Genomic DNA, 27,028 nt, shown 5'->3' with positions numbered 1-27,028 from the left:
AAATCCCAGACATAGCTCTTCCTAAAATCCATAGCATTTTTTATTCAAAGTTGTCAATTTTGCCTGCTATAAACTTCCTCTTTTAAACATTTGATCAAACCACCTGATAGTTCAAATAGAAGAGCAGGAAATAAAATTACACCTGAAAGTTATGTAAGTTTTAAAGTTAGTTTTTCACTTCCTACAGGTGAAAGGAATCATTTAATTGATTTAACGACAACAGGTGAATGAAGTAAACTGATGTTTCTTTTGAAGTTTAGCTACTTCCTTTCTGCTAGTTGTTTACTATAATAAAATGATCAGAAAAACTTCATGCATTTTCACATGTAATATTTTATTTTTAAATTTATAAAGACATGGCTTTGGTCATGATTGTTTATAGAGGTCAGATAATGCAAATAACAAAGAGCAAATTTGTTTTTTTTTTTTTTTGAGACAGAGTTTCACTCTTGTTGCCCAGGCTGGAGTGCAATCGTGTGATCTTGGCTCACTGCAACCTCCACCTGCTGGGTTCAAGCGATTCTCTTGCCTCAGCCTCCCGAGTAGCTGGCATTACAGGCACCCGTCACCACACCCAGCTAATTTTTGTACTTTTTTAGTAGAGACGGGGTTTCAACATGTTGGCTGGGCTGGTCTTGAACTCCTGACCTCAGGTGATCCACCCGCTTTGGCCTCCCAAATTTCTGGGATTACGGGCATGAGCCACTGTGCCTGGCCAAATTTGTATTTTTTTTAAGATGATGTCCGGTTTTTTTAAAGATGATTTTTTTAAAGACGAGGTCTCACTGTGTGGCCCAGCCTGATGTTAAACTCCTGAGCTCAAGCAATCCTCCTGCTTCAGCCTCCCAAAGTGCTGGGATCACAGGCATGAGTCACCACGCCCAGCCAGATCTCTACGTAGTAAACATCACAAAGGGTCTTTGGAGATCACTTGTCCTTGGTACCCAGGAAGTCATGGTTCCTCTGTGTGCTTTATGTGACATCACTAAGTGAAGGGTAGCCCATGCTACACCAGGTGCTGAAGGCTGAGGCGGTGAGTGCGTGAGTGATAGGATGCTCTCTCCCCTTGCTCTCTTTCTGAAGATGACAAACTCCATCTTTTTTCTAAAGTCTTATTAAAGGTGGAAATCTTTTTTCTTCACTTCAATTTTAAAAAATTATTTGTTTTTGTTTTATAGAATAGACTGAGAGTGGGCTTTTAAGAGTAACAAGTTGATTTTGTATTTATATACAAACACTGCATATTGTTAGACACTTATAAATAGGTTGAATATTCAGTATATATGATAGATATACAGTTTGGTGTGGATATATTAAACTTATTGAAAAATTTTTAAAATGTGAGATTTTACATATTTCTGACTTTTTCAAAATTTGAGTTTAGAAGAAAGTTGAAATATAGCCCAGAGCTAATTTTCAGGTTGAGCTCTCTGTAGCCCCAGGTACTCCAAACCAAGTGTTTCAAGAATCACCTGGAGTTGTAATAGTTGGCAGTTTAGGGGGCAAGAACTCTTGTACTCTTTCTGTTCCTCCCCTCCCAACTGGGCAGTTGTATTTATTAAGCATCTGCACCATCCTTTGTTGAAGAAAGGGCTCCCCATATAAGTTTAATAATCAAAGGTCTACAAAAATAGCACTTTGATGAAATCTGATGTCCTGGAAGGAAGGAATTCAGAACAGAAATAGGAAACAGGTTTCATTTGACAGTTTATTTAGTGCGTTCAGAATAGAAGGTAGAGAAACAAATATTGTAATCAAGATAATATTCATGTACAGAGGAATATAGTGAGCATGCAATATTTCTAAAATTGCAGTTTAACAAGAAATAAAGTACAAATGTTTCTCATTCAAGATAATCCACATTTTGAAGATCTCATTTTACACAAAAAAGGGTAATTAGAGCTATAAACAGGTCTTTATAATAAGCACTTAGTATAATTAATGTGCAGTTATGATTTTTAAAATTGGCAAACATGCAAAATTGCATTAAATAAGTAATGTCAGATAATTATCATTTGTTTAATGTTTATTTACAGCCTGTAATTAATGTTTAATCATTTTGTTATCGGTGGTGGGAATCCAAGTTACACAGCACCAAAATATGTTATCAGCGGCAAATCCATACGGGCCTGCAACAACAATTCTTGTGTCCTCAGGAGAGAATCCGACTAAGGGGCATAAGGCAGAAGAGACCAAGGCAAGTTTTAGAGCAGGAGTGAAGGTTTATTGAAAAACTTTAGAGTAATGAAAAGAAAGTAAAGTACACTTGGAAGAGGGCCAAGCGGGCATCTTGGAGGACAAGTGCCCCATCTGACCTTGGACGTAGGGTGTTACATGTTGGCATACTTCCGGCATCTTGCATCCCTTTTCCCTTGATTCTTCCCTTGGAATGGGAGGCCTGTTAGCACTTCGGAGGTAAGCATGCGCAGTGTGTTTACTGGAGTTGTACACATGCTCACTAGAGGTGTTCTTCCCTTACCAGCTGAATGTCCTTAGGAGGTCAGATACCAGTTAAACTCCTCCATTTTGCCTCTTAATATGCATGCTTGAGCCCACTCTCCCAACTCCTTAGATCTTATCGGGAAGCTGCTGATCACCAGTTTTAGGTGTTTCTATCTACTGGGAAACTGCCTTTTCCTGGCACTGGCTGCAACCAATTATTTTAGAGAGACAGTTTAACAATCGCCTGACATTCCTGGTTGGGGTAGGGGGCACCCTCTCTTGCTCTGTTTATGCCTGAATAGCTACCTACTGTAACCATTTATTTTTCAACATACATTTAATTGAAAAATAATGGAAATACAAAATAGGAAAAGTTATGGTCCCTGGCCTCAAGAAAATCCATCTAGTGGGGCTGAAAAGGAAACTTACAAAACAAGTATCTTACAGCAAAGTGAGGTGAAGAGATAAGATGATTCAGAGTTGGCATGGCTGGGGCAGGTTTCATGACAGAAAGAGGCTGGAGCTGCTACTTGAAAGAAACACAAGACTTTGCAAATTGGGGTGAAAAGCTAAGGGATGCTAGGCAGAGGGTTGATGTGAGCAAGAAATACAATGTGAAGAGCTGTTCACAAGAGAATGAGGGTTTTCAACAGGGAATAATGAGAGAATTGATTGGAGCAAAAGGTTAGGACGTGGAGGTGAAGGAAATTTTTCTTTTTGGAGAGGGGTGGGCAGGGAACAGGGTCCAGCTCTGTGGCCTAGGCTGGAGTTCAGTAACAGGATCATGGCTCACGGCAGCATGGAACTCCTGGGCTCAAGTGATCCTCCCGCCTCAGCCTCCTGAGTAGCTGGGACTAAAAGGTACATGCCACCTCACCCTGGGATTTTATTTTTGAAGCCAAGGTTCTCAGTTACCCCAAGGTGAAAGTAGGGTAACAATGTGTATTGCCTTTAGGGGTTCCTATGGAAGTCTCTTAAAGAGATGCTTCTACCCTCCCACCATGAGATATTCTGATTTTTTTCCTTCTTTGCTGTCCAGGTGACAATGTATATAGTATAATGAAGGATGTTACTAAATGACATGTGCTGCACACCTGAGTCTTGTGGAGGCTGAAGAAAAGGAGGCTTCTGTAGAAAACAGGAACTCAGTGTTTTCAGACAGCTGGGTAATGTGTATGAAGAAGAAAGCTTTGGGCCAGGTGCGGTGGCTCATGCCTGTAATCCCAACACTTTGGGAGGCCAAAGCTGACAGATCACTTGAGGTCAGGAGTTCGAGATCAGCCTGGCCAACATGGCAAAACCCTTCTCTACTAAAAATAAAAAAAGTAGCCGGGTGTGGCAGTGTGCGCCTGTAATCCCAGCTACTTGGGAGCCTGAGGCAGGAGAATTTCTTGAACACGGGAGGCAGATGTTGCAGTAACCTGAGATTGCTCCACTGCACTCCAGCCTGGATGACAGAGTGAGACTCCGTCTCAAAAAAAAAGAAAAAAAAAAGAAAGTTTTGACTACTGGTGTGTTAGGCTTGGTGGGAGAAACTGAAGGCAGGGAGATGTAAGGAGTTGACTACAATTGCATAGGAATTGAAGAGGCAGAAAGAATATCTGAATGTTTGATGGTAGAGAAGGTGAATGTCAGAAAAAAGCAAAGCAGAGCAGACACTGTTCTAAGAATAACCATTTTTCAATGTAGGTATTGTTTCTATTTTACAAACAATAAAATCTAGAAATCAAATACAAATCCAAGTTACATAGGTTTTAGTGAGAGAGTTGAACTCTGAATTGAGGTCCGTCTGACTCTAAATTCTGCTAACACACTATGAATTCAATTTTGAGTTTCTAAGAGATGAAAAGAAAAAGAGACAAAAGATGAGCTTGCTTTTGAGGTTTGATGTACGGGTAGGTTGTCCAGCAAGCATCTGGAAAAGTGGCATTTGGCTTTAGAGATGTTGGGTATAGATTATTAAAAATTATTTGCACAGGGTGACAATGATAAGGATTCCAAGGGAGACCACTAAGAGTTGAAAAAGAAAGGAGAAAGCAAAGGCTTGAACAATAATAATATTCGCAGGTTAGAAAAAAATGGGATCAATTATTGAAAAACCAGAAAAGGAGTAGGAAGTTAATGAGAAACAGGAAGTGTAGCATCACCAAAAATAAAGAAAACACTTGTACTTAGGAAAAGATTGTCAAAGCTGTTGGCTACTGCGGATGTCAAGGAGGCAGGTCTAATTCGGCAATTAGAAAAAAAAATAGTTGGGGTCAGTAGTTTTATTTCGGAAGAGCATTACACAGGAGCCAATCTGTAATTAATTAAAAATCAAAATAGTAAAGATAGGGAAACAGATAATTTACTAAAATCTATAGACACTTCTTTTGAGATTGTGAAAAAATGAGAGAGAAATTAGCACATGGTAGGTAGGTGGAGGAGCAAGGCCTAGGGAGGGTTTCAATACTGGGCTTCTTTATAGCTTGGTAAGGAAAGAGCCCGTTGAAAGGGTAAAAGATTGAAATGCAGGTAAAGGAAGGAAAATAAATGTCTTAATGGAAAAAAGTTTTTAATTTAAAAAATAAAGAAAATAGGGCCGGGCACGGTGGCTCATGCCTATAATCCCAGCTCTTTGGGAGGCTGAGGCGGGTGGATCATGAGGTCAGGAGATTGAGACCATTCTGGCCAACATGGTAAAACCCTGTCTCTACTAAAATAAAAAAAAAAAAAAAAAATTAGTCGAGTGTGGTAGCACGCGTCTGCAGTCCCAGCTACTCAGGAGGCTGAGGCAGGGGAATCAGTGGAGGTTGCAGTGAGCTGAGATCTCGCCACTGCACTCCAGCCTGGCGACAGAGCGAGACTACATCTCAAAAAAAAAATAAATAAATAAAATAGCAATAACACCTGTCATCAACCACAAAAATTGTATAAAATAAGTTAAAGGCCATTATTTAATTATTATTATTTACTTTAAGTTCTAGGGTACATGTGCACAACGTGCAGGTTTGTTACATATGTATACTATGTGTAAAGGCCATTCTTAAATCCTCCAATTTACAAACCCCTTTCTACTTTATCTCTACTGTTAATAGTTTGTGCAAATCTTTTTCTTTTCTTTTTTTTTTTTGAGATGGAGTCTCGCTCTGTCGCCAGGTGGGAGTGCAGTGGCATGGTCTTGGCTCACTGCAACCTCCGCCTCCTGGGTTCAAGCAATTCTCCTGTCTCAGCCTCCCAAGTAGCTGGGATTACAGGCACGTGCCACCATGCCTGGATAATTTTTGTATTTTTAGTAGAGATGGGATTTCACCATGTTGGCCAGGCTGATCTGGAACTCCTGACCTCGTGATCCGCCCGCCTCGGCCTCCCAAATTGCTGGGATTACAGGGGTGAGCCACTGCGCCCAGCTGGTGCGAATCTTTTTCAACATCTTCCTTTATTTAAAGAAGCATCACTCTTTTCTCTCTCTATCTTTCTCTGCATCTGTTCCTAAATAAACCTGTTATTCAATAGAAATGGCGCCATATATGCATGCATGTTTTCAAATTACTTTTTTTATTATATCTATCACAGAGGTCTTTCTAGGTTAATATTTACACTCATATCAAATCCATCTAATTCATTTTAACTGGTGTATAGTGTTCTTTTGTTTGGCTAGATCATAATTTGTATAGAAATTTCTTTTTTATTTTGTAGAGAAGTGGGGTCTCACTATGTCTCAAACTCCTGGGCTCAGCCTCCCAAGGTGCTGGGATTGCAGGTGTGAGCCACCACAATGTAGAAATTTCTTCATTGATATACCTTTCTTGGTAGCTTAATTCTAAAAAGTGGATTGCTCTGTGTTGTGGGCTGACTACTCCCCAAAGATATCCATACACTAAGCTTTAGAATCTGTGAATGATACCTGATATGGCAAAAGGTATGTTGAAGATGTGATTATTAACTTAATCACCTCTACTGGATATTGAAATAGATTATCCTGGATTACCTGGGTGAGTCCTAAATGCCATCACAAGGCTATGTGATGGCAGAAGCTGAACAAAGCAGTGTCAGACAGACCAAAGATGCTACATCATTGGCTTTGAAAAAGCAGGAAGGTGGCACAAGCTAAGAAATATAAGTGGCTTCTAGAAGCTTGAAAAAGCAAGGTAATAGATTCTCCCCTGGAGCCTCTATTAGAAGAGGCTAGTCCTTTTGGTACCTTGATTTTAGCCCCACAGTACTCATTTTGGATTTTTGGCCTCCAGAACTATAAGAGATACATTTGTGCTGGTGTAGTTAACCGAGCTTGTGGTACTCCAATATGACTTTATCTGAACTTTACTACATCTGCAAAGACCCGATTTCCAAATAAGGTCATATTCATAAGTATGAGGGTTAGGACTTGAACATAAATTTTTGGGGGACACAATTCAATTCACACACCCATTTTCAAAAAGTCAATTCGATCTGTGAGTGGTTTTAAAATTTGATTTCTGCGAACCTACCATTTAATTCTGGAATTGTTACTGCCTCATTCCAAAGACAAAATTCTTCCTCCATTTGAGATTTTAGGAAGTCCTAGAAGAAATAGCTGAGCATGGGTGGATATTTTGGAAATAATGCTCATGGTATGGAACAGAGAACGTCCCCAGTTATACATATGTAGCACATTATTTTATAAAGTTAGTAATTAAGCAAAACTAAACCATATATTTTTATACACACATATGCAGAATATGTGTATGTGATTTACGTATGACTACGCCCTAAAGAAAAGCAGCAAAGTGAGGGGAGGTGGACGGCAGGGACGGCACATGCAGGAGGACGCAAGATTCCACGGTGTGGAGGGTTCGTGGGTGCGTATAATTATCCTCCATTATTTACATGTGTACTTTATGCGTTCGTTAGCTATATTTTTGTATGTTTTAATATGCAACAAAACAGCCTATGAGTTATGCTTTAATGTAAAATTGTCTACATAACACAAAATTTAAAAGAAATGGCATACGGATAGTAGAAAACATGCTTTGAGAAAAAAGCGTCATGTACTAAGTCCAGAAATCGACACTGCAAAGAGGCACCAACTGTTTTCATCAAGCTGACTTTTCCAGGTGTTACTCAGAAAAGCTTACCGATGATAGAGCACTGGGTCAACTCACGCTAATTATGAAACCGTGAGTAAAATAATCTGTGCTTCTATGTAACTTAAGTACCAACAAATCAGGAAGCATTCCCGGATGAAAAGCATTCATAGAACCACACGCTGGTTCGCCACCTTCCCGGTGGAAAATCCCTTTTCTCGGAAATTCTCAGCGCAAAGACTTTGCCCTATTCCAAAACGGCTCCGGCGCCCACAACTTAAGCATAGCGCAGGTCCGGAAGTTACGCAACCCCATAAGGTAGCACGCCCTTACCCGTGGGGAGCGTTTCCGCCATTTTTGAAAATTGGGAAGGTCCTGGTTTTAAGTGTAGTTGCCGACGCAATGGCAGCCTTTGCCGTGGAACCTCAGGGGCCCGCGTTAGGTGAGTGAAATATTGCTTTTCCTTGCTGGCACTGCCATCCATACTCTGGGCCTGGAGGCGGGCAAGACTGAAAGGCAGTCGTCAGGCTCTCGTCTGCTGGTTTCAGTCGCGGAGGGGGAACCCTTGGGTGCCCCCAAGTTCCTAGTCGGTCCCCTACTCGACACATCGCCTCCATACTGCTACAAAGGTGGCGCCGGGAAGCTGTGGGCCGTTGGAGGGTGAAGAAAAGGCCGTCTGGCGGTGACTGAGCTGTGTTTGTGCCCCCACACGCCAGCCACGTTAGACTGGCCCATACCTTAACCTCCTTCTGATACCCGAGACGCGATGCTGGTTGCTGGATTCCCCGGTCCCCGGAAGTATCCCTGAGAGGAACTGACCGCGGTACACGTGGGTGGGCGGTGCCCTGAAGTGTGTGGGTGCAGTCCACTGCTTCTTGATCGCCTGTGCTTCTAGTTCCTGTTTTGACTCCTCTCCCGGGCTTTGCCAAAGGAATCTTGTTATTAATGGAAGCTTGAATCGTGCAACATTTAATCAACCGTGTGGTTGGTAATCATTGAGATATTGTCCCTAATAGCAAGCTAGGAGTTAGTACGATATTTCCCGCCTTTAATTGGGGAAAGTGACTCAAGTATTGTAGGAGGTATTTTTCTCTAATAAGTCACGATCTGAAGTTTTTTAAAGATTCATTCCCATTATTCGTTGCGGAGCCTCGTTGAAATATGTCGTCTTTGAAAAAAATCTACCACTTAACAGCACGCGGATTCCTTTTTTTTCCTGCTGAGTTTTGCGACTTGTGAGAATCGTCGAAAATTTTAGAACAGAAAATAAACCATCTTGCTGTCATAGAGACTTACCTGAAAAGTTAGGTTATAACTTTCTGAGCTTGGAAAAGAGCAAATGTGATATATATGGTGTAGAAAGAGTCTTTAGATTTGAAGGGTATGTAACGCTTGCCATGTTTGGTGTAAAATAAGTTCCTTTTGAGAACAGAGTAACTTGAACTGCTTTAGTCATAAAAAAACTAAATGCATAATGTCAATAATGCAGATACTCTGCATTAAAATTTATATACAGATGTCGTCTTGGTATTTATTTTTAATATATTTTAGAGATCAGAAAACTCTTCATTTCCAGTTCCAAATTTTTCTATTCAACAAAAACATTTTGGAGTGCATATTTATTGGGGTTACAAATGTGAGTAAACCAATCCCTGTATATTGCCTTGCCAGAAATCTGACATTAGCCAGTATTAATGTTCAGGTCCACATTTTGCAGATATTCCAGGTGCCCACTGGTGTAGTAAAACTAAGGGTTGACTTCAACAAACTGTGCTTGCTAAGTACGTATCTTTTAGGAGCACAGAATATTAAATGTAATTGAGGACATGCAGCATCTTTTCCTTAAGTTTGCTTTAGGTGAAATTTAGCCTGAGGGGTGGTTAGTGACAGTCCTGATTAAGAGCCCATTGTGCCCTCCTTCCTGTCTGGTGCTTTCTTTTTTCTTTTCCTTCCTTCTTCCCTCTCTCCCTCCCTCTTTTTTGACACAGGGTCTCGCCGTGTCACCCGGGCTGGAGTGCAGTTGTGCAATCTCAGCTCACTGCATCCTCCACCTCCGGGCTCAAGCAATCCTCCCACCTCCGGGCTCAAGCAGTCCTCCCACCTCAGCCTCCCAGGGGCTGAGACCACAGGCGTGTACCGCCATGCCCGGCTACTTTTTGTATTTTTGGTAGAGACAAGATTTCGCCATTTTGTCCAGACTGGTCTCGAACTGAGCTCGAGCGATCCTTCCGCCTCAGCCTCCCAAAATCCTGGGATTACAGGCTTGAGCCTTCTACTGTGTCTGTATGTATCCAGATATATCAGAACTTTTCTTAAGCCAATTCTTACTTTATTTTGCTATAATTTTTTTTTCTTTTAGGGAGGGGGAGTGAATAGTGGATGTTACCAAAAACTTTGCATTTAATATGGTATTCTGAATATCTGTTAAGAATATGCTTTTGTTTAGACTTTTGGTTTGATTTTAGTGGATCTTCTTACGAAATATTTCTATAGTGCCATGTAACATGGTAACTAGCACTTTATAAAATAAATGCAATGTAATTAGAGTTTTTCACACCTTGTTTTAGCATTTGCTTTATCCATTTATTGAATTTTTTTTATCTTTTATACCCTTGTTAATGTCTAGGCCTAGTATAATGGGAAATAAGAGGAAGACTAAATAGTTGGCAGCTTTTGGATATTAAGAAACAGATTTTTAAGACTGTCTAGAAGTTAAGTAATAGATAATAAAAAAACATACAAATAACATAGCAAACATTTGACTCTTCTGAGTGCAGTGAGTCACACTCAGGCTTGTCACCTAGTTGAAAATTATTTTCATAAGCAGAGATCGCAAATTCTACATTTATACTTTACTCAGTTTTTGCTATTATAAAATATTTGTAGAAAATAATAATTCATATTTATTGAGCACCTAACTGTATATCAGGTACCAGGTCAAGCTATACTTGCTGTAATTCTAACAAAAGCTGTGTTAGTGGATGCTAGCTATGGTTATTCCCTTTTGCTGAAAGAACTTGAACCCACATCTTTGACTCCATAGCCCATTGTTTTTCTTATTCTGCTATTTTGCTCTGAAATTAGAATTATATAGCTCACTCATCTTCATAAGGGAAATAATATCTACTCTATAGATTGTGAGGATTAATTTTGTATCAATTGTGAGGTTTCAGTTCTCTTAAGTTGGCTTTATATTAGGGGGATAGTTAATGGCGATTCTTTAATTTTTTTTTTTTAATAAAAAAGATGAGAGCTCAGTGTGTTGCCCAGGCTGGTCTTGAACTCCTGACCTCAAGTGATCCTCCTGCCTTGGCCTTCCAAAGTGCTAGGATTGCAGGCGTGCCGTCACCATGCCCAGCTGTGATTATTCTTGACTTAAACTAACGATTAAGAAAAAAGATACAAAAATAAGTTTTCAACTCTTTTCAACGTGTTTCTGAGTTAGGGTGCTAGTTATCACTGTTATTTTGTAAGTACTCTAATACATGCATGGTTACAGTTTTATCACAATAATGATGAACTTTTTATGGGGAAGAAAAAGAAACAATTTAGCAAGCTAAAGCCATTGTGTTTGATATGCTAAGACTTTGTATATATGAGTAGTGCAGCCTGTCCTTGTTTTTGGTTGTTACGTAGTCCAAACTGATTCGGAAATGGAAAGAACTTATTAGTGTGATTTTTAAACCCCTGAAATAATGTAAACAAAAATAGCTGTCACAGATTAATATTGTGATGCCAGGTGTAGTGGCTTCACGCCTTTAATCTCAGCACTTTGGGAGGCCAAGGCTGGTGGATCACCTGAGCTCAGGAGCTCCAGAGCAGCCTGGGCAGCATGGTGAAACCCCATTTCTACAAAAAAAAAAATACAAAAATTAGCTGGGCGTGGTGCAGGCCTGTAGACTTAGCTACTGAGAGGCTGAGGAGGGAGGATCGCTTGAGCCTTGGAGGTGAAGATTGCAGTGAGCTGAGATTGCGCCTCTGCACTCCAGCCTGGTGACAGAGCGAGGCTCCGACTCAAAAAAAAGAAAAAAAAAAGTGAATACAAGATAACTTTACATTTTTCTAGAAATATTTTTTGTGGCTTTTAAAATAATAAATTCAACTATGATTCTATTGTATCTAAAAGTTTTGATTAAATTTTCAAAATTATGTTAGATTCTTGCATGTTTTTGTCAGATACTGTAACAGAAAAGTCCTTAATTTATTTTTTGATTCATGTAGGATCTGAACCAATGATGCTGGGTTCACCCACATCTCCAAAGCCAGGAGTTAATGCCCAGTTCTTACCTGGATTTTTAATGGGGGATTTGCCAGCTCCGGTGACTCCACAACCTCGATCAATTAGTGGCCCTTCAGTAGGAGTAATGGAAATGAGATCACCTTTACTTGCAGGTAGGTGAATTGCTTAAAATAATTTTATAGACATGCTAGATACAGGGATGTCCAATTTTTTGGCTTCCCTGGACCACATTGGAAGAAGAATTGACTTGGGCCACACATAAAATACAGTAACTCTAATAATAGCTGATGAGCTAAAAAAAAAAAAATGCAAAAAAAATCTTAAAATGTTTTAAGAAAGTTTACCAATTTGTGTTGGGCCACATTCAAAGCCATCCTGGGCTTCATGTAGTGTTCAAGCCATGGGTGGGACAAGCCAGTGCTAGAATTTTAAAAAGTGTAATGGTGCAGCATTCACCCTCATCAATACATTCATTAATTAGAAAAAATTAAGCAATGTGTCTGTTATAAAGCCAAGCTTTTATTTTAAGGCTCTTGGAATAGAGGTGTAAGTAGTATAAGCTATAATTCCTAGAGCCACTAAAATGTATTCTATGTTTTATTCATTCTAAGATGCCTTTGAATTGGCTTTTAAGTACCACTAGGAAAGATAACCCTAAATATGACACAATGCTAAGATGCCATTTTTTTGTAAAATTTCTATTTTGGAGATGTCAGAGTGTGGTAGGGGGAAGAGTGCCTCATAGAGTTGATGAAATACCATCATTTAGCTTCAACTGAATTCATTTAAAGTAATTCATTTTAAGATACAAGAATAGGAAATAATTGGTCAAAAGAAGTGTAACTTGAAGATGTAGATACGAATTCTGCCTTGAGTCTTAGTGAATTGAGATTCTCACATATAGCGTGTTTAAGGAAACTGGGGAGAGGTTTTATACACAGAATTTGTGATTGTCAGGGCAAAGTATTGTAAATGCAGCCTGTATTTATTACAGAACTCCTTTAGCAAAGAAATATTTTAAAAATGACTTCAAAGTTTTAACTGAGTAGTGAGAATTAGATACAGAAGTGTTGAATTCTAATTGTGAGCTAATATCCTTTAGTAGTTGTTCAAGTGAAAACTCTTTTTACCTTAATTGCCCTTTAAAGTATTTTTGCTTTAAAATGGTTTATTATTTAGGATTTATCAGGGAGAATTATAAATTATATTTGAAGTAATTCTTTTAACATTAAACATTAAATTTCAAATGTGTTATTTTATTATGGTAGCCAACATATATTGATTGCTTATGAGCCTGGCAGTATGCTAATCATTATTTTGTTAATCTTAAAGGGTAGGTAATAGTATCCCCATCTTTAAAAAGAGAAAACTGAGGCTAAATGCAATAAGTAATTTGCTGAAGCTCACTTGCTAGTAAGTGAGAGAGCACTATAAACCTCAGGTTAGTCTTATTCCATAGACTATGCTCTAAATAGCTGAAGCTGTACAGTCCAGGCTCAGACATTAGTCTTACCGATGGCCTGGGCTGCATCACTGTTTGACATTGCATGTTCTCTGATCAATAAAGACATCTTTATGTCACAGAACTTGGTCCTTTTACTACGTCTTTATTATGTACTTAAATATATTTCTACTGTGAGAAACATGAATGGGATCTACTTAATCTAGATAGTCAAACTCTACATTAGGGAATTAAATTTATTCAGGAATCTACAGATTGGAGCTGTTTAGTACCTCCTTTCAAGTGAGAAATGGGATCAAGTTTTGCATTTAAATGTTAAGCGTTTTGTAGAGCGAGCAAAAGTTACATGTGTTTTCTGAAAACTAAGATTTTCATTAACTGCTTACTCTGAATCCTTTTATTCAAAGTGCAGTCTGTGGATCAGCAGCATTGGCATCACCTGGGAGCTTATTAGAACTGTATAATCTCAGGCTTCACCCTACACCTTCTGAATCAGAGTCTGAATTTTAACAAGGTCCCCAGGTGACTGTTCAGCATATTAAAGTTTGAAAAGAACTAGGAGACAAGATTTTAAGTCAGTATTTCAAAAGTATAAATTTTAAAAATCTTACCAAAAAGATAGAAGAATCCTTTTTTTTTTTTTTTTTGTACACTGTAGGTGGGTCACCACCACAACCAGTTGTACCAGCTCATAAAGATAAAAGTGGCGCTCCACCAGTTAGAAGTATATATGATGACATTTCTAGCCCAGGACTTGGATCAACACCTTTAACTTCAAGAAGACAGGTAATATAAATACCCTTTTGATCCACAGTGAACAACATCATGGTTTTATGTGGCTGTTCAGTGAGAGTGAATACTTTGAAATGTTTCCCTGAAGTCTGTTTTAATGTAACTGTGTTGCACAGAATAAGCATTAAACACATCATAGAATCTACTTAAATTGTGTTGATGATGAACTGTACTTAACAGTGTAGAACTCTAGATTTTCTCTCATAGGTAATTCTCAGGTTTTTATAGGTATGCCTTATCCACCTGCCCATACCTCCAACCTGCTTAATATACATGTAGAATGTGATTATGGTTTAAATCATTCTGATTGTTTAAGAAGTTTAATATTTAATATTTAAAAATTATGTGAAAGAACAAATGAAAATTTAGAGTTTCATCTAGATCTAGGGCACTAGTCAGCTGAGAAGTAGAATGGACTTGTCTTTATTTTCTTCTTTTTTTAGGGTCCCCAACAGGGTCCTGCTCAGTTGCCCAGGCTAGAGTGCAGTGGCACAGTCATAACTCTGCAGCCTTGAACTCCTGGGTTTAACCAATCCTCCTGCCTCAACTGTCCTATTGGGATATAGGCATGTGCTGCTATGCCTGGCTAATTGTATTTTTTTTTTTTTTGTAGAGATGAGGTCTTGCCGGATTCAGGTGATCCTCGCACCTTGACCTCTCAAAGCACTAGATTATAAATGTGAGCCACTGTGCCTGGCTGACTTTAAGTAGAAAATTTAGTAGCTTCATAGACAAAAGTGTTGTTTCCTATAATTATTGTGCTTAGTAGGACGTATAAACAAAGTTTATCAGTTAAGTTGATAAGTTCTTTATATAAAGATATGTCTGCTATTTGCTTTAGATATATGTTTTATGCCTTTCCCTGAATTGTATTTAGTGAAGTTGAGAGTTCAAGAATATTAGAAAGCATTTTTCAGTGGATTCGTGCTGTCGATAGGCTTGATGTGTCTGGCATACTAGGCTTACTTGTCAAGTAAAGCAAAATTCATTCACTGTGGCAAACACTGCTAGACCTGCCTTCCTGTCCAACAGGAGCCACTAGCTAAGTGTGGCTGTTGATACTAGAGATATAGCCAGTCTTTATTGAGATATACTTTAAGTATAAAATACACACCAGAGTTTGGAGACTTGGAAAGAATGTAAGGTATCTTATTTTTTTATGTTGATTTCATATTGAAATGATAATGTTTTGGATGTGTTTGGCTAAATAAACTATTACTAAATTTCACCTGTTTGTACTTTTAAAATGTGCCTACTAGAAATGGTAAAATTACATGTATGGCATTTGTTGTTCCTAATGGATAGATACCCTGGTCTGGGATGGTTTTCTAAAGGTTGATAAACAAAGCTTATGATTAGTTTGGTATGAAGGCTGGGCGTGTTGGTGCACGCCTGTAATCCCAGCACTTTGGGAGGCCGAGGTGGGCGGATTGCTTGATTTTTATGTATTTTTATTTATTATTATTATTTTTTGAGACAGTCTTGCTCTATCACCCAGACTAGAGTGCAGTGAAATGCTCATGCCCCACTGTAGCATCAACATCCTGGGCTCAAGTGATCCTCCCACCTCTTCTCCCTAGTAGCAGGGACTACAGACGTGCACCACCATGCCTGGCTAACTTTTGTATTTTTTGTAGAGACAGGATTTGTTCTGTTGCCCAGGCTGGTCTTGAACTCCTGAGCTCAAGTAATCCACCTTCCTTGGCCTCCAAAAGTGCCGGGATTACAGGTGTGAGCCACTGTGCTGGGCTTTGGGCAGATTGCTTGAACCCATGAATTTGAGATCAGCTTGGGCTACATGGCGAAACTCTGTCTCTACTGAAAATACAAAAAAAAAAAAAAAAAAATTGGCTAGATGTGATGGTGTGTACTACAGTCCCAACTACTCAGAAGGCTGAGGTGAGACGATTGCTTGAGCCTGGGAAGCTCAGGCTACAGTGGGATGTGATCGTGTTACTGCACTCAGCCTGGGTGACAGAGTGAGACCCTGTCTCAAAAATAAAATAATAAAAATTAAAAAATTAAAAAATTGTTTGTTACAGGAACCACTGGCTTCTAAATTTGTTCAAGTTTTCATTACTTCTCTGATGATACAGACAAAGGCTTACAGATATTGCTGTATTCAAAATGTTTGAAAGACTCATGGGTCATAATTTATAGAGAATGTTTTTGATTTGAAAGTTGGTAAGAATATTATTGCTAGATTAGAGCCCAAATTAGTTATGCCCCCTGGAATTTGCTCAACCTTTTTCTAATCATGAAAGAGTTGGCATTAATAATTGAAGAATAAATTTTATATCTCTCCCAATGTTCTCTCAGCATTTAGTTCTGGTTGCTAAATGAAGCTATTTGAAATTTCCTTAGTTTAATTAGAATCTGTTTTAAAAAATCTTTATTGAGTTCTAGAGAGATTCTGTTCTCATTTATTGATTGGATATTGTCTTTGTTTTAGAAGGATTTTTAACTATTTTAATCCTTAATTTTCTTATATTTAAAGGAACTAAAATGGATAATTTGGAACTTTCTACTGGTAGTGGTAGAGATATGCTGTCTTTTATTGTTTAGACTGATTTGAATCTATAGTATTTCATGGTTTCTAAGTATCTGTTGAAAATCAAATTTTGTCACCCTTCTGTTTTTCTGTATGAACTTGGTCATTTAAAAAATTACCATTATCTCTGTTATTTCAAATATTGTACATTAGAAACTAAAAACAAATAGTTACCATGTCACGTTTTACAGAAGATAGTCTTTTTTTTTTTTAACATAATATGACTTTTCTTATATTAAACAAATACTAAGGGATCTAGTAAATTTTAGGTTAATACTGTTTAACTTACGGGGAAAAAAGAGTGCCTTTGTACTTTGAGCTAATTAGAGGCATCTCCAGCACACGATAAAAATTCAATTATCCATTGAATGAAGCCTTTTAACACTTACTGTATTTATGTTTGCATTTTTACCATAACACTTTCTTCTGTTTTTGTGTAGCCAAACATTTCAGTAATGCAGAGTCCTCTTGTTGGAGTTACATCTACTCCTGGAACAGGTAAGTGATTCTTTCTTTTTTTTTTTTTTTAAAGACAGGGTCTGGCTCTGCTACCCACGCTGGAGTGCAGTGGTGTGATCATGGAGTAAACAACTCTGACACCAAATACTTCTCTATTCTTCAAATGAATTTAATGTAAGATGTTTTTTGGTAACTGCCAAAATTTTTTATTTTAAATTTCAAACTTGGAGATTTTCCAAAATCTCTATAACTTCTTTCAGGAAGGAAATACTTTGTATATTGATTATTTTCTGAATCAAATCACCCTAAAGGTATGATGGGGTGAATATTCAGAATGTCTTTTTAAGAAATTGTATACTTAATAGATGTTTGAAGTGTCTCCTTAGTTATTAAAACTTGTCAATAAAAAAGCCATTGCAATTGGGATGAAAAGGAGTAGTTAAGACACTGAATAATAAAGGTGTTTTGAGAGATGTTAATGCATAGTTATAAATCTAAATGCCATTGAATAGAAGCAACCACTAATTATATACCTAGTTTTTCTTTAAGATTAATGGCTTTTTAATAATCATCATTATCCTTAGCAGAGTTCTTCATATGTAGTCATATGTGTATAATCCCATCAAATGTTTATTCAGCAAATATTTGAGCACCTAACTATGTACTCTGGGAAATAGTAAACAAAATAGATATTCCCTGCCTTTATGGAACATACATTTGTTTGCAGAATTTACATTTATAAACAAAACAAGTAAATTATAAAGTTTGTTAGAAGGCATTGCATTTTGTGGAGGAAAAAATTAAGCAGCAAAGGGGGGAAGGGGGTGGAGACTTAGAGTTTTAAATAGGGTAATGTATTAGTTTTCTGTTGCTGCCATAACTACCACAAACATAAAAGTGGCTTAAACAATACAAATTCATTATCTGTCATTTCTGCAGGTCAGAAGTTTGAAATGGGTCTTGGTGGGCTAAAATCTAGACATTGGCGGGGCTGTGTTCATTTGTGGAGGTTCTAGACAAAAATCGATTTTTCTTTTTTTTTTGAGATGGAGTCTTGCTCTGTCGCCCAGGTTAGAGTGCAGTGGCACCATCTTGGCTCACTGCAACCTCCGCCTGCTGGGTTCAAGTGATTCTCCTACCTCAGCCTCCCGAGTAGCTGGGATTACAGGTGCTTACCACTGCGCGTGGCTAATTTTTTTTTTTTTTTTTTGTATTTTTGGTAGAGATGGTGTTTCACAATCTTGGCCAGGCTGGTCTCGAATTCCTGACCTTGTGATCTGCCCGCCTCAGCCTCCCAAAGTGCTGGGATTACAGGCTTGAGCCACCGCACCCGGCCGGCAATAATCTATTTTCTGGCCTTTTCCGTTTCTAGAGGCTACTTACTTTTCTTGGCTTGTGGTTCCCTTCCTCCATCTTCACAGTCAGCAACTTTGTAACTCTCTGACCATTCTTCTGTAGTCACATCTCCCTCTCTCTTTTAAAGACCCTTGTGAATACACTGGGCCCTTCTAGATAATCTAGGATAATCTTTGTATTTTAAGGTCAGTTGATTAGCAGCCTTAATTCCACCTGCAACCTTAATTCCCTTTGCCATGTAATGTAACATTCACAGGTTCCAGGGATTAGGTCATGGACATCGTTTGGGGACCTACCCAGCTTATTCCACCTACCACTGATAGTTAGGGGACAAGTAAACTTTACTCAAAAGTCTGTAAGTGAGGGAGGTAGGGAATAGTATTCTAGAAGGAGGGAACAGTGTGTCTGGGGTGTTCAAAGAAGAATAAGGGGACAGTGACTGAAATGGAGTAAGTGAGGGGGAGAATAGAAAATGAGGTCAGAGAGGAGAGGTAATGGGGGCAGAAGTATTACAGGGCCCTGTAGGTTATTGTCACAATTGGTCTTTACCCAGAAAAGGTGGAAGACATTAAGGGTGAGACTGTTTCTGGGTTCAACTAGTTTGGGAGTAAAAATTAGAAGCAAGGAGACAAGTTAGGAGGCTACTTGTAGCAATCTAGGTGAGAGATGATAGTGATAGAAAAAGAAGGCAGGCAAGAAGGAAAAGAATACAATAACAGGGAAAGATGGAACATAAGAAACAATAGCAAGACAGTAGATTTTAAACTAAGCAAATCAGGCATGTACCTGTAGTTCCAGCTACTCGGAAGGCTGAGGCAGGAGGATTGCTTGAGCCCAGGAATTCGAGGTTGCAGTGAGCTGATTTTGTCACTGCACTCCAGCTTGGGTGACAGAACAAGACCCTATCTCTAAAAAAAAAGTAAATAAAAATTTAAAAAAGCAAAAAAACTAACCAAATTAACAATTATGTAAAATGTATTAAACACTCTGGTTAAGGCAGGTATTGTCAGAATGGATAACAAAAGGAACACCCAGTACAAATTGGATCCTTTGAATCCTCCAAGTCTGAATTTCTTGAGGTAGTCTGTGAGCACTCATTGGCCGTGTCTTTAAAGTCTACATTTCTAGTAAAATGTTCTTCAAGGAAACTTAGTCATTTTCTTTTCTTTTCTTTTTTTTTTTTTTTTTGAGATGGAGTCTCGCTCTGTCGCCCAGGCTGGAGTGCAGTGTCGCAATTTCGGCTCACTGCAAGCTCCACCTCCCGGATTCACGCCGTTCTCCTGCCTCAGCCTCGCCGAATAGCTGGGACTACAGGCGCCCGCCACCATGCCCGGCTAATTTTTTTGTATTTTGAGTAGAGACGGGGTTTCACCGTGGTCTCGATCTCCTGACCTCGTGATCCGCCCGCCTCGGCCTCCCAAATTGCTGGGATTACAAGCATGAGCCACTGCGCCCGGCCGAAACTTAGTCATTTTCTATCATGATGCTCAGAATTCTTCCAGCCTCTACCCACTGCCTGATTTCTAAAGCCATTTCCACATTTTTAGTTGTGTGTTAACAGCAGCACCTGACTTGTACCAAAATCTGTACTAGTTTTCTGTAGTTGCCGTAACAAATTACCACAAACTTAGTGGTTTAAAACAATACATGTATTATCTTCTAGTTTCTAGAGGTCAGATATCTGGGCTGTTGCTTAGAGCTCAGGTGTCAACAGGGCTGTGTTTCTCTCTGGAGGCCTTGGGTATGAATCTGCTTCCAAGCTCCTTCAAGTTGTTGGCAGAATTTAGTTCTGTGTGGTTATGGGAATGAATGAGGTCCCTCTCCTTGCTGGCTGTTACCTTAAGATCTTAACTTCTAGAGGCTGCCCTCACTCCTTGGCTCATGGCTCTCCATCTTCCATCTTCAGATATAGCAATGGCAGATCAAGTCTTTTGTTATGCTTCATATCTCTCTAACTTTACTTTTCTGCCTTCTCCTGGTGATTAGAGCTCATTTGATTATGTCAGGCCCATGAGGATAATCTGAGATAGTTCCTTATTCTAAAGTCAGCTGAGTAGTAACCCTAAGTTCATCTGCAAAGTTCCTTCACGGCAGTACCTGGATTGGTTGATTGGATTACCAATCAGTCAAACCAGGGGACAGAAATCTTGGAGGCCTCTTTAGGCTGGGCGCAGTGGCTCTTGCCAGTAATCCCAGCAGTTTAGGAGGCTGAGGAGGGCAGATCACTTGAGGCCAGGAGTTTGAGACCAGGCTGGCCAACATGGGGAAACCCTGTCTCTAGTAAAAATATAAAAATTAGCCAGGCATGGTGGTGCACGCTTGTAATCTCAGCTACTTGGGAGGCTGAGGTAGGAGGATCATTTGAACCTGGGAGGCAGAGGTTGGAGTGAGCTGAGATCGAGCCACTGCACTCCAGCCTGGGTGACAGAGCGAGACTTTGTCTCCAAAAACAATAAATCTTGGAGGCCTTTCCTTTTTTTTTTTTTTTTTTTTTTTTTTTTGAGTCTCGCTCTGTTGCCCAGGCTGGAGTGCAGTGGCGCAATCTCGGCTCACTGCAAGCTCCGCCTTGGAGGCCTTTTTAGAAGTCTATCTACTGTGTATGTCATGATCAAACATCTAGAATGTCACCCTAATCTTTTCAGCCACATAACTGAGGTTGAATGTCTAGGAAAATGAGTTCTGAACAGCCTTAAGCTGATCAAACTGTAACAAATAGGTGGATGATGATGCTTTGTCACACACAGAAATAGTGACTATTCAGTTATTTGAGTCATGCCAGGTGCCACTGGCTCACGCCTGTAATCCCGAGGCAGGTGGATCACTTGAGTCCAGGAGTTTTGAGACCAGCCTGGGCAACAGAGTGAGACGCCCGTCTCTACAAAAAAAATTTAAAAATTAGCCTGGCATGGTGGCACACACCTCTAGTCCGAGCTACCTCGGAGGCTGGGGTTAGGAGGATCACTTGAGCCTGGAAAGTTAAGGCTGTAGTGAACAGTGATCACACCACTGCATTCCAACCTGGGTGACAGAATGAGACCTTGTTTCAAAGAAATAAAATAATTGAGTCAGTAAGTGACCCCAGGGACATTGAAAATCCAAAAACAGGGCTGGGTGTGGCATGATGGCACATGCCTATAATTCCAGCGCTATGGGAGGTCAAGGTGGGAAGACTGCTTGAGGCGGGGAGTTTAAGGCTGCAGGCAGCTGTGATTGCACCACTGCACGCCAGCCTAGGTGACAGCGAGACCTCAAAGAAAAAAAAATGCAAAAACACATAATGTTAAGTAATGTTTTACATTTTAGCGGCTCTCTTAGTTGACTGAAAAGCATACATTTTAATTTTCCTACTGTTGTGAAGTAGAAAAGCACAAGATTAATGTTAATAAATATCTTTTTGTTAACTTTTTTTTTTTCTAATATAGTAACTTCTGTGAGGTTTTGTAATTGTAGAAACTATATATGAAAATACAAGAGCTGTGATAGGAAAAATACCTATCATGAATTGGCCACTGGGAGCCACTGCTGCTTCTACTTTGAGCTTAAGGAATTTAGGTATAGAAAGTCTTAATGGGACATAAGTGACAAAGAATATTTTTTAAAAGATGACAAGGTGTGGAGACCTATCATGTATGGCCAATGATAGGCAAGAAATAGAGAAAGAGAATTGACAGGAAAATTGAGGGGAAAACCTAGATTTTTCATTTAGAGCTATATATATATATATATTTTAGCTCCTGTATTTAGTGTTAAGTGGAGTTTTTTTTGGATGATTAGTAAATCTTAGCTTTCTGAGATTGGCAGCTTTTATAAAGAGATGTCATGGGATATAATGGCATGACTGCCACTTTATGCTTAGGTTGTTTTCTACATCCAATAAAGAGGTTGGTGGGTTTATTTTATTTTAGTTTTTAAACGTTCTGTAACTGATGTTAAGATCTTTTTTAGAATATTATTTCTGGTGCAGGAAAACATTGGTCATAAGTCAAAATAGGAAATCTGGATTAAAGAATATAAGAAACTCTTAGTCATGGTATATTACTGCCCCTGGTAAAGAACATTGAATGTATTTGCTCTACTTTCCCCATCCTCATCCCTCAATATTTTTTTCTGCTGCAATTTAAGTTTTCTTCTGCTTTTCTTCTTCCTTTATATTTTTTATTACTTTTTTTCTTGAGAAGTTCTTTCACTTATATATTAGCTCTCTTCCAAAATGGTAGGTCACTAGTTAATTAACTAGAATCAATATTTGTGTTAGCATATTGTTAACAGGTTAAGTGTGATATTAAGTGATAGTAGCACTTTATGGCTGCTTTTGTTGATGCAAGGACCTCAGAGTTTTGATAGTGTTCCTGGAAGTGGGGGCCAAAAGGGACTCTTCTTTTTCTGGTTTGGGTTAGGTACCCCTTACATGTATTCCTTTTAAAGCTCTCTCTGCTTGGCTGTCATCTGTCTTTATTACTTGATTATGAACTCCTTCGAGACAGAGATTTTTCCTGTGTCTTCAGTGTTTACCCGTTTCAGAGCTGGGTACAAAGGGCCTAACATTAATCCTGTGCTTTTCCACTTGACAACAATAAGAAAATTAAAATACATGCTTTTCAGTAGACTAAGAGAGCTGCTAAAATGTAAAACATTACTTAACATTATGGTTTTGCATTTCTTTATTTTTTATTTTTTTTGAGAAAAGATCTCGCTGTCATCCAGGCTGGAGTGCAGTGGTGCAGTCATAGCTCCTTGCAGCCTTAAACTCCCAGGCTCAAGCAGTCCTCCCACCTCGACCTCCCATAGTGCTGGAATTACAGGCATGTGCCACCATGCCATACCCAGCCCTTTGTAAATGTTTGTTGACTAAATAAATATATTGATGGATATAAGCTGTAGAGAGTTGAATGGTGGCCTCCATACAATATGTCCACATCCTAATCACTGGAACCTGTGGCTGTTAACTTACATACGATTGAGTTAAGGATTTTCAGAGGGGAGACTCTGAAGGAGAGTCTAAAGAGTTAAGGAGGGAAGGGGAGAGAATCCTGGATTGCCTGGATGGTGCCTAAATCAAATCACAAGGGTCCTTGTAGATAAGAGGCAGAAAGAAATTTGAAACTGAAGAGGAAGAGAAACATATAGAGGAGAGAGAAGGTGATATTCAGAAGGGGGCAGAGATTAGTGTTTCCAAAGCGCTATGAGTCACCAAAAGGTGGAGGAGGCAAGCAGTAGATCCTTCCTTAGAGTCTGCAGCAGGCATGCCACCTTGCCAACAACATAATTTTGGACTTTGGGCCTCTAGAACTTGTGAGAGAATAAATTTCTGTTTTAAACCATCCAGTTTGTGGTAATTTGTTACAGCAGCCACAGGTAACTAATATATGTAAATATTGTTTTGAGACAATAACATCCCAACACCAGTATCCACTACCAAATAAGAGGATTGGAGTATTTGCATCCAACTTGGCAAGGCATGACTTTTCTTTAATAATACTGAATAAAAACTATCCTTATTCTAGACTGTGTAGCTTCTTATTGCTGCTGAACCAATTATCACAAATTAATATCTTAAAACAACACAAATTTATTGTGTTACAGTTATGGAGGTCAGAAGTCTGAAGCAGGCCTCAGTGGACTAAAATCAAGATGTTAGCAGGACTGCATTCCTTTCTGGAGGCTCTAGAGGAGAATTTTTTTTTTCTTTTCTAACTTGTAGAGGCTGCCCACATTCTTTGGCTTATGTCCCCCTACCATCTTCAGAACCACCAGTGTCCAGTGAGTGTTTCTACATTATTCTTTTCCTTTCCTCTTCCCCTTTTAAGGACCTTATTGGTTATATTGGGCCTATTTGGATAATTTATTTTTATAGTCACCAAAATTTTATTTATTCTCATGTCAGATTAACTATGCTACCATTGAGTGGTCTCTAGTTACCGTGGTGGCAATATTTATGTTTTAGTCAAAATAATAAATTCAGATGGTTTTAGAAAATTAAATAGAACTTACTGTCATCCCAGCACCTTGGGAGGCCAAGGCGGCTAGATCACCTGAGATCAGGAGTTCAAGATCAGCCTGGCCAACATGGTGAAACCCCATCTCTACAAAAACTACAAGAAATTAGCCAAGCATCGTGGTGGGCACCTGTGATCCCAGCTACTCAGGAGACTGAGGCAGGAGAATCACTTGAACTGGGGAGGTGGAAGTGGCAGTGAGCCGAGATCGCACCACTGCACTCCAGCCTGGGCAACGAGCAAAACTCCATTCCAAAAAAAAAGGAAAAATAACATGGTGAAACCCCGTCTCTACTAAAAATACAAAAAATTAGCCGGGTGTGTTGGCGGGCGCCTGTAGTCCCAGCTACTCAGGAGGCTGAGGCAGGAGAATGGCCTGAACCCGGGAGGCAGAGCTTGCAGTGAGCTGAGATCGCGCCACTGCACTCCAGCCTGGGCGACAGAGCGAGACTCCGTCTCAAAAAAAAAAAAAAAAAAAAAAAATAGCATTCTGTTCTTTCATAGGTAAAATGTCCTGGCAGTGAGGTTAATAGCAGTCTTTTTTATTCTTGCTCTTATTGTCTCGTCTCTTCTAGTTCTTGGTATTTTTTTTTCACCCCTCTATCATTGCTGGTGAGCAAATGTTTGTCAAATGAGGCATTAAAAGCTATTTGGAATAAGTGTGTGCATAAGGTTCGGTATTGGCAGCAGGGTAGAAATGATGGAGAGAAGCTGTTTTATATCTTACTGGGCTTCACTTTTAAGTGTTCCCAAAGAAGAATCTTTTAATACTCAGCCTTAATGCCTAAGCTGGTGTTCTGAATATGGGCAGGGGCAAGTCTCCTTTTCAATGTGCAGATTTTCACTTAATCTCCTTACAGTTGTCTTCTGCTGTCAGACTCATTGAGTTTTGAGCTGTTTAGGTTCCTTTTCTCCAGAGACAAAATCTTTGGTCTTTTGAGGGTGGATTGGGAAAGTGACAGTTATCTGGCTGCCTGGGATAAGGAGAGGCCTGGCCTCTAAGCCCTTATTATATACTTTACACTAGTTTTCCTTAAGTTCAGCCAGGAGTTTTTCACAGTATCATTGGTCCCCAAAACCTGATACTTTTTTAGAGTGTCTGTCAGTAGGTGTTTGCGAGGGATTATAAGTGAATATGGGGTTCAGTTCACCATGCTTGATTGGACATTGTACCATTCAATATGCTTTTTCGGTACAATGTGTGTGCTATACTGCAAAGTCTGATTAAACAGTCCCTTATGAGATTATCCTTACTTCAGATACTAGCTGTTAAGTTTGGGACGATCGCTTTAGACCAGCTGTCTATAAATTAAGAGGTTCCCAAGGCTGCTTGTAATGTTTGGTGGTTTACTAGAAAGACTCACAACCCCACTGAAAGTGCTGTACTCATGGTTACGGTTTTATTACAGCAAAAAGAAACAAATTAGAGCCAGCCAAAGGAAGACACATAAGGCGGCGTTGGAAAGGGTTCCAAATGTGAAGCTTCCTTTCCATTGTCTTCAAGGAGATGTGTTATCCTCCCAGTGTCAATATATGGCAACATATATGGAGTGCTACCAACTAGGGAAGCTCACCGGAGCATCTATGTCCACAGATTTTATTGGAGTTTCATTACATAGGCATGATTGAATTACCAATCAGGTGGTTGAGTTCAGTCTCCAGTCTTCCTCCTCTCGTTGAGCAGAGACCAAATTCCTTATTACATATTGTGCTACTTTGTTTCATGATAAGAAGTTAACACTGCCAGGAACCTCTTTTTTCCAAGTTTCATTTGGCTCATATCTGTTTAAAATTTACTAGTCTTTTAATCTCTTTTGTTTTCATTTAGGTTAGTGGTCTATTTTGAAATAATTGAATCTTTCTTTTAATTGAAGATATTTTCATAAAGGATAATAAGGTCTTTTGCCCTCTTCTTTAATCCAGTCTTAGGAATGTTTGAATAGTGATTTACTCAGGGAGACACATTGCAGTCCGATTTGATGTGGTTTGATAGGCACACTTTATTTTCATCTTACAAAGCATGGCATGTGGGCACCAGAAGTCTGATTGAAAGGAAGTAAAATCAGTGGAGCAATTAAACATTAACTAGGTGGGGGGCAATTATGCTAAATAGTTTTAGATTATGTATAAGTAATTATATTTTTCAGAGTAGTTGACAGGGCAAAAATTAGATTGCTTATTCGTTTGAGACTTATTTTTGATTTGTTTTATTTTTAAAGGTTGTAATGGTTGTCACAATTCGAACCTTCATTTAATTTCTTGCTTGAAGGTTATTACATGATGTAGCATAACTAAATTTTATCTTCTTAATGGTAATACTTGTAGACTGTAGAAAATTTGGATTGGCTTCAGATTAAATGCCTTTTACTGTCTTTGGTTTGTTAATGGAATGTCTTTGTAGTAACTAAAATTAGTTAAGAGTATCTTTTGTATAAATATATGCTTCCATTTACTAAAGCAATAGTTGGTAACTTAGTTGATAAGTAGATTCTTAAATGTATAACAGCACTTGTCAAAGTGGGATGTTTCATTTTAAATCAGACTTATTTTAGAAATATATTGAACAGGTTGAGTATCCCTTATCAGAACTGCTTAGACCCAGAAGAGTTTCAGATTTTGGAATATTTGCATTATACTTAACAGTTGAGCACTGAAAATCTGAAATTTCCTTTGAGTGTTATGCTG

The 27,028-nt window shown here is 39.0% G+C and overlaps 1 protein-coding gene across 5 annotated transcripts in view; it reads left to right on the top strand.

Annotated features, from left to right (window-relative positions):
• Positions 1-6,446: 6,446 nt before the first annotated feature.
• The window catches only part of NUP35 (nucleoporin 35), a 95,584-nt gene continuing 75,002 nt past the window's right edge, over positions 6,447-27,028 (top strand). For 4 of the 5 annotated variants that reach the window (XR_009214003.1, XR_009214001.1, XR_009214002.1 and 1 more), the window contains exons 1-4: positions 7,831-7,929; positions 11,709-11,879; positions 13,848-13,975; positions 16,973-17,030. Coding sequence is in view for 2 of the 5 variants with exons in the window: in XM_032755206.2 (XP_032611097.1) it covers positions 7,890-7,929; positions 11,709-11,879; positions 13,848-13,975; positions 16,973-17,030 (397 nt within the window). In the remaining 3 variants the exon portion in view is untranslated. Of the gene's footprint in view, positions 6,573-7,139; positions 7,263-7,830; positions 7,930-11,708; positions 11,880-13,847; positions 13,976-16,972; positions 17,031-27,028 lie in introns of those variants that run through there. The other variant, XM_058440420.1, reaches the window with a different exon arrangement.

The sequence above is a fragment of the Hylobates moloch genome, unplaced genomic scaffold (genome assembly GCF_009828535.3).
Source record: "Hylobates moloch isolate HMO894 unplaced genomic scaffold, HMol_V3 SCAFFOLD_1, whole genome shotgun sequence".
Classification (NCBI taxonomy): Eukaryota; Metazoa; Chordata; class Mammalia; order Primates; family Hylobatidae; genus Hylobates; species Hylobates moloch.
The sequence above is the reverse complement of the archived record's forward strand: the minus strand, read 5'-3'. Positions and strand labels throughout refer to the sequence as shown.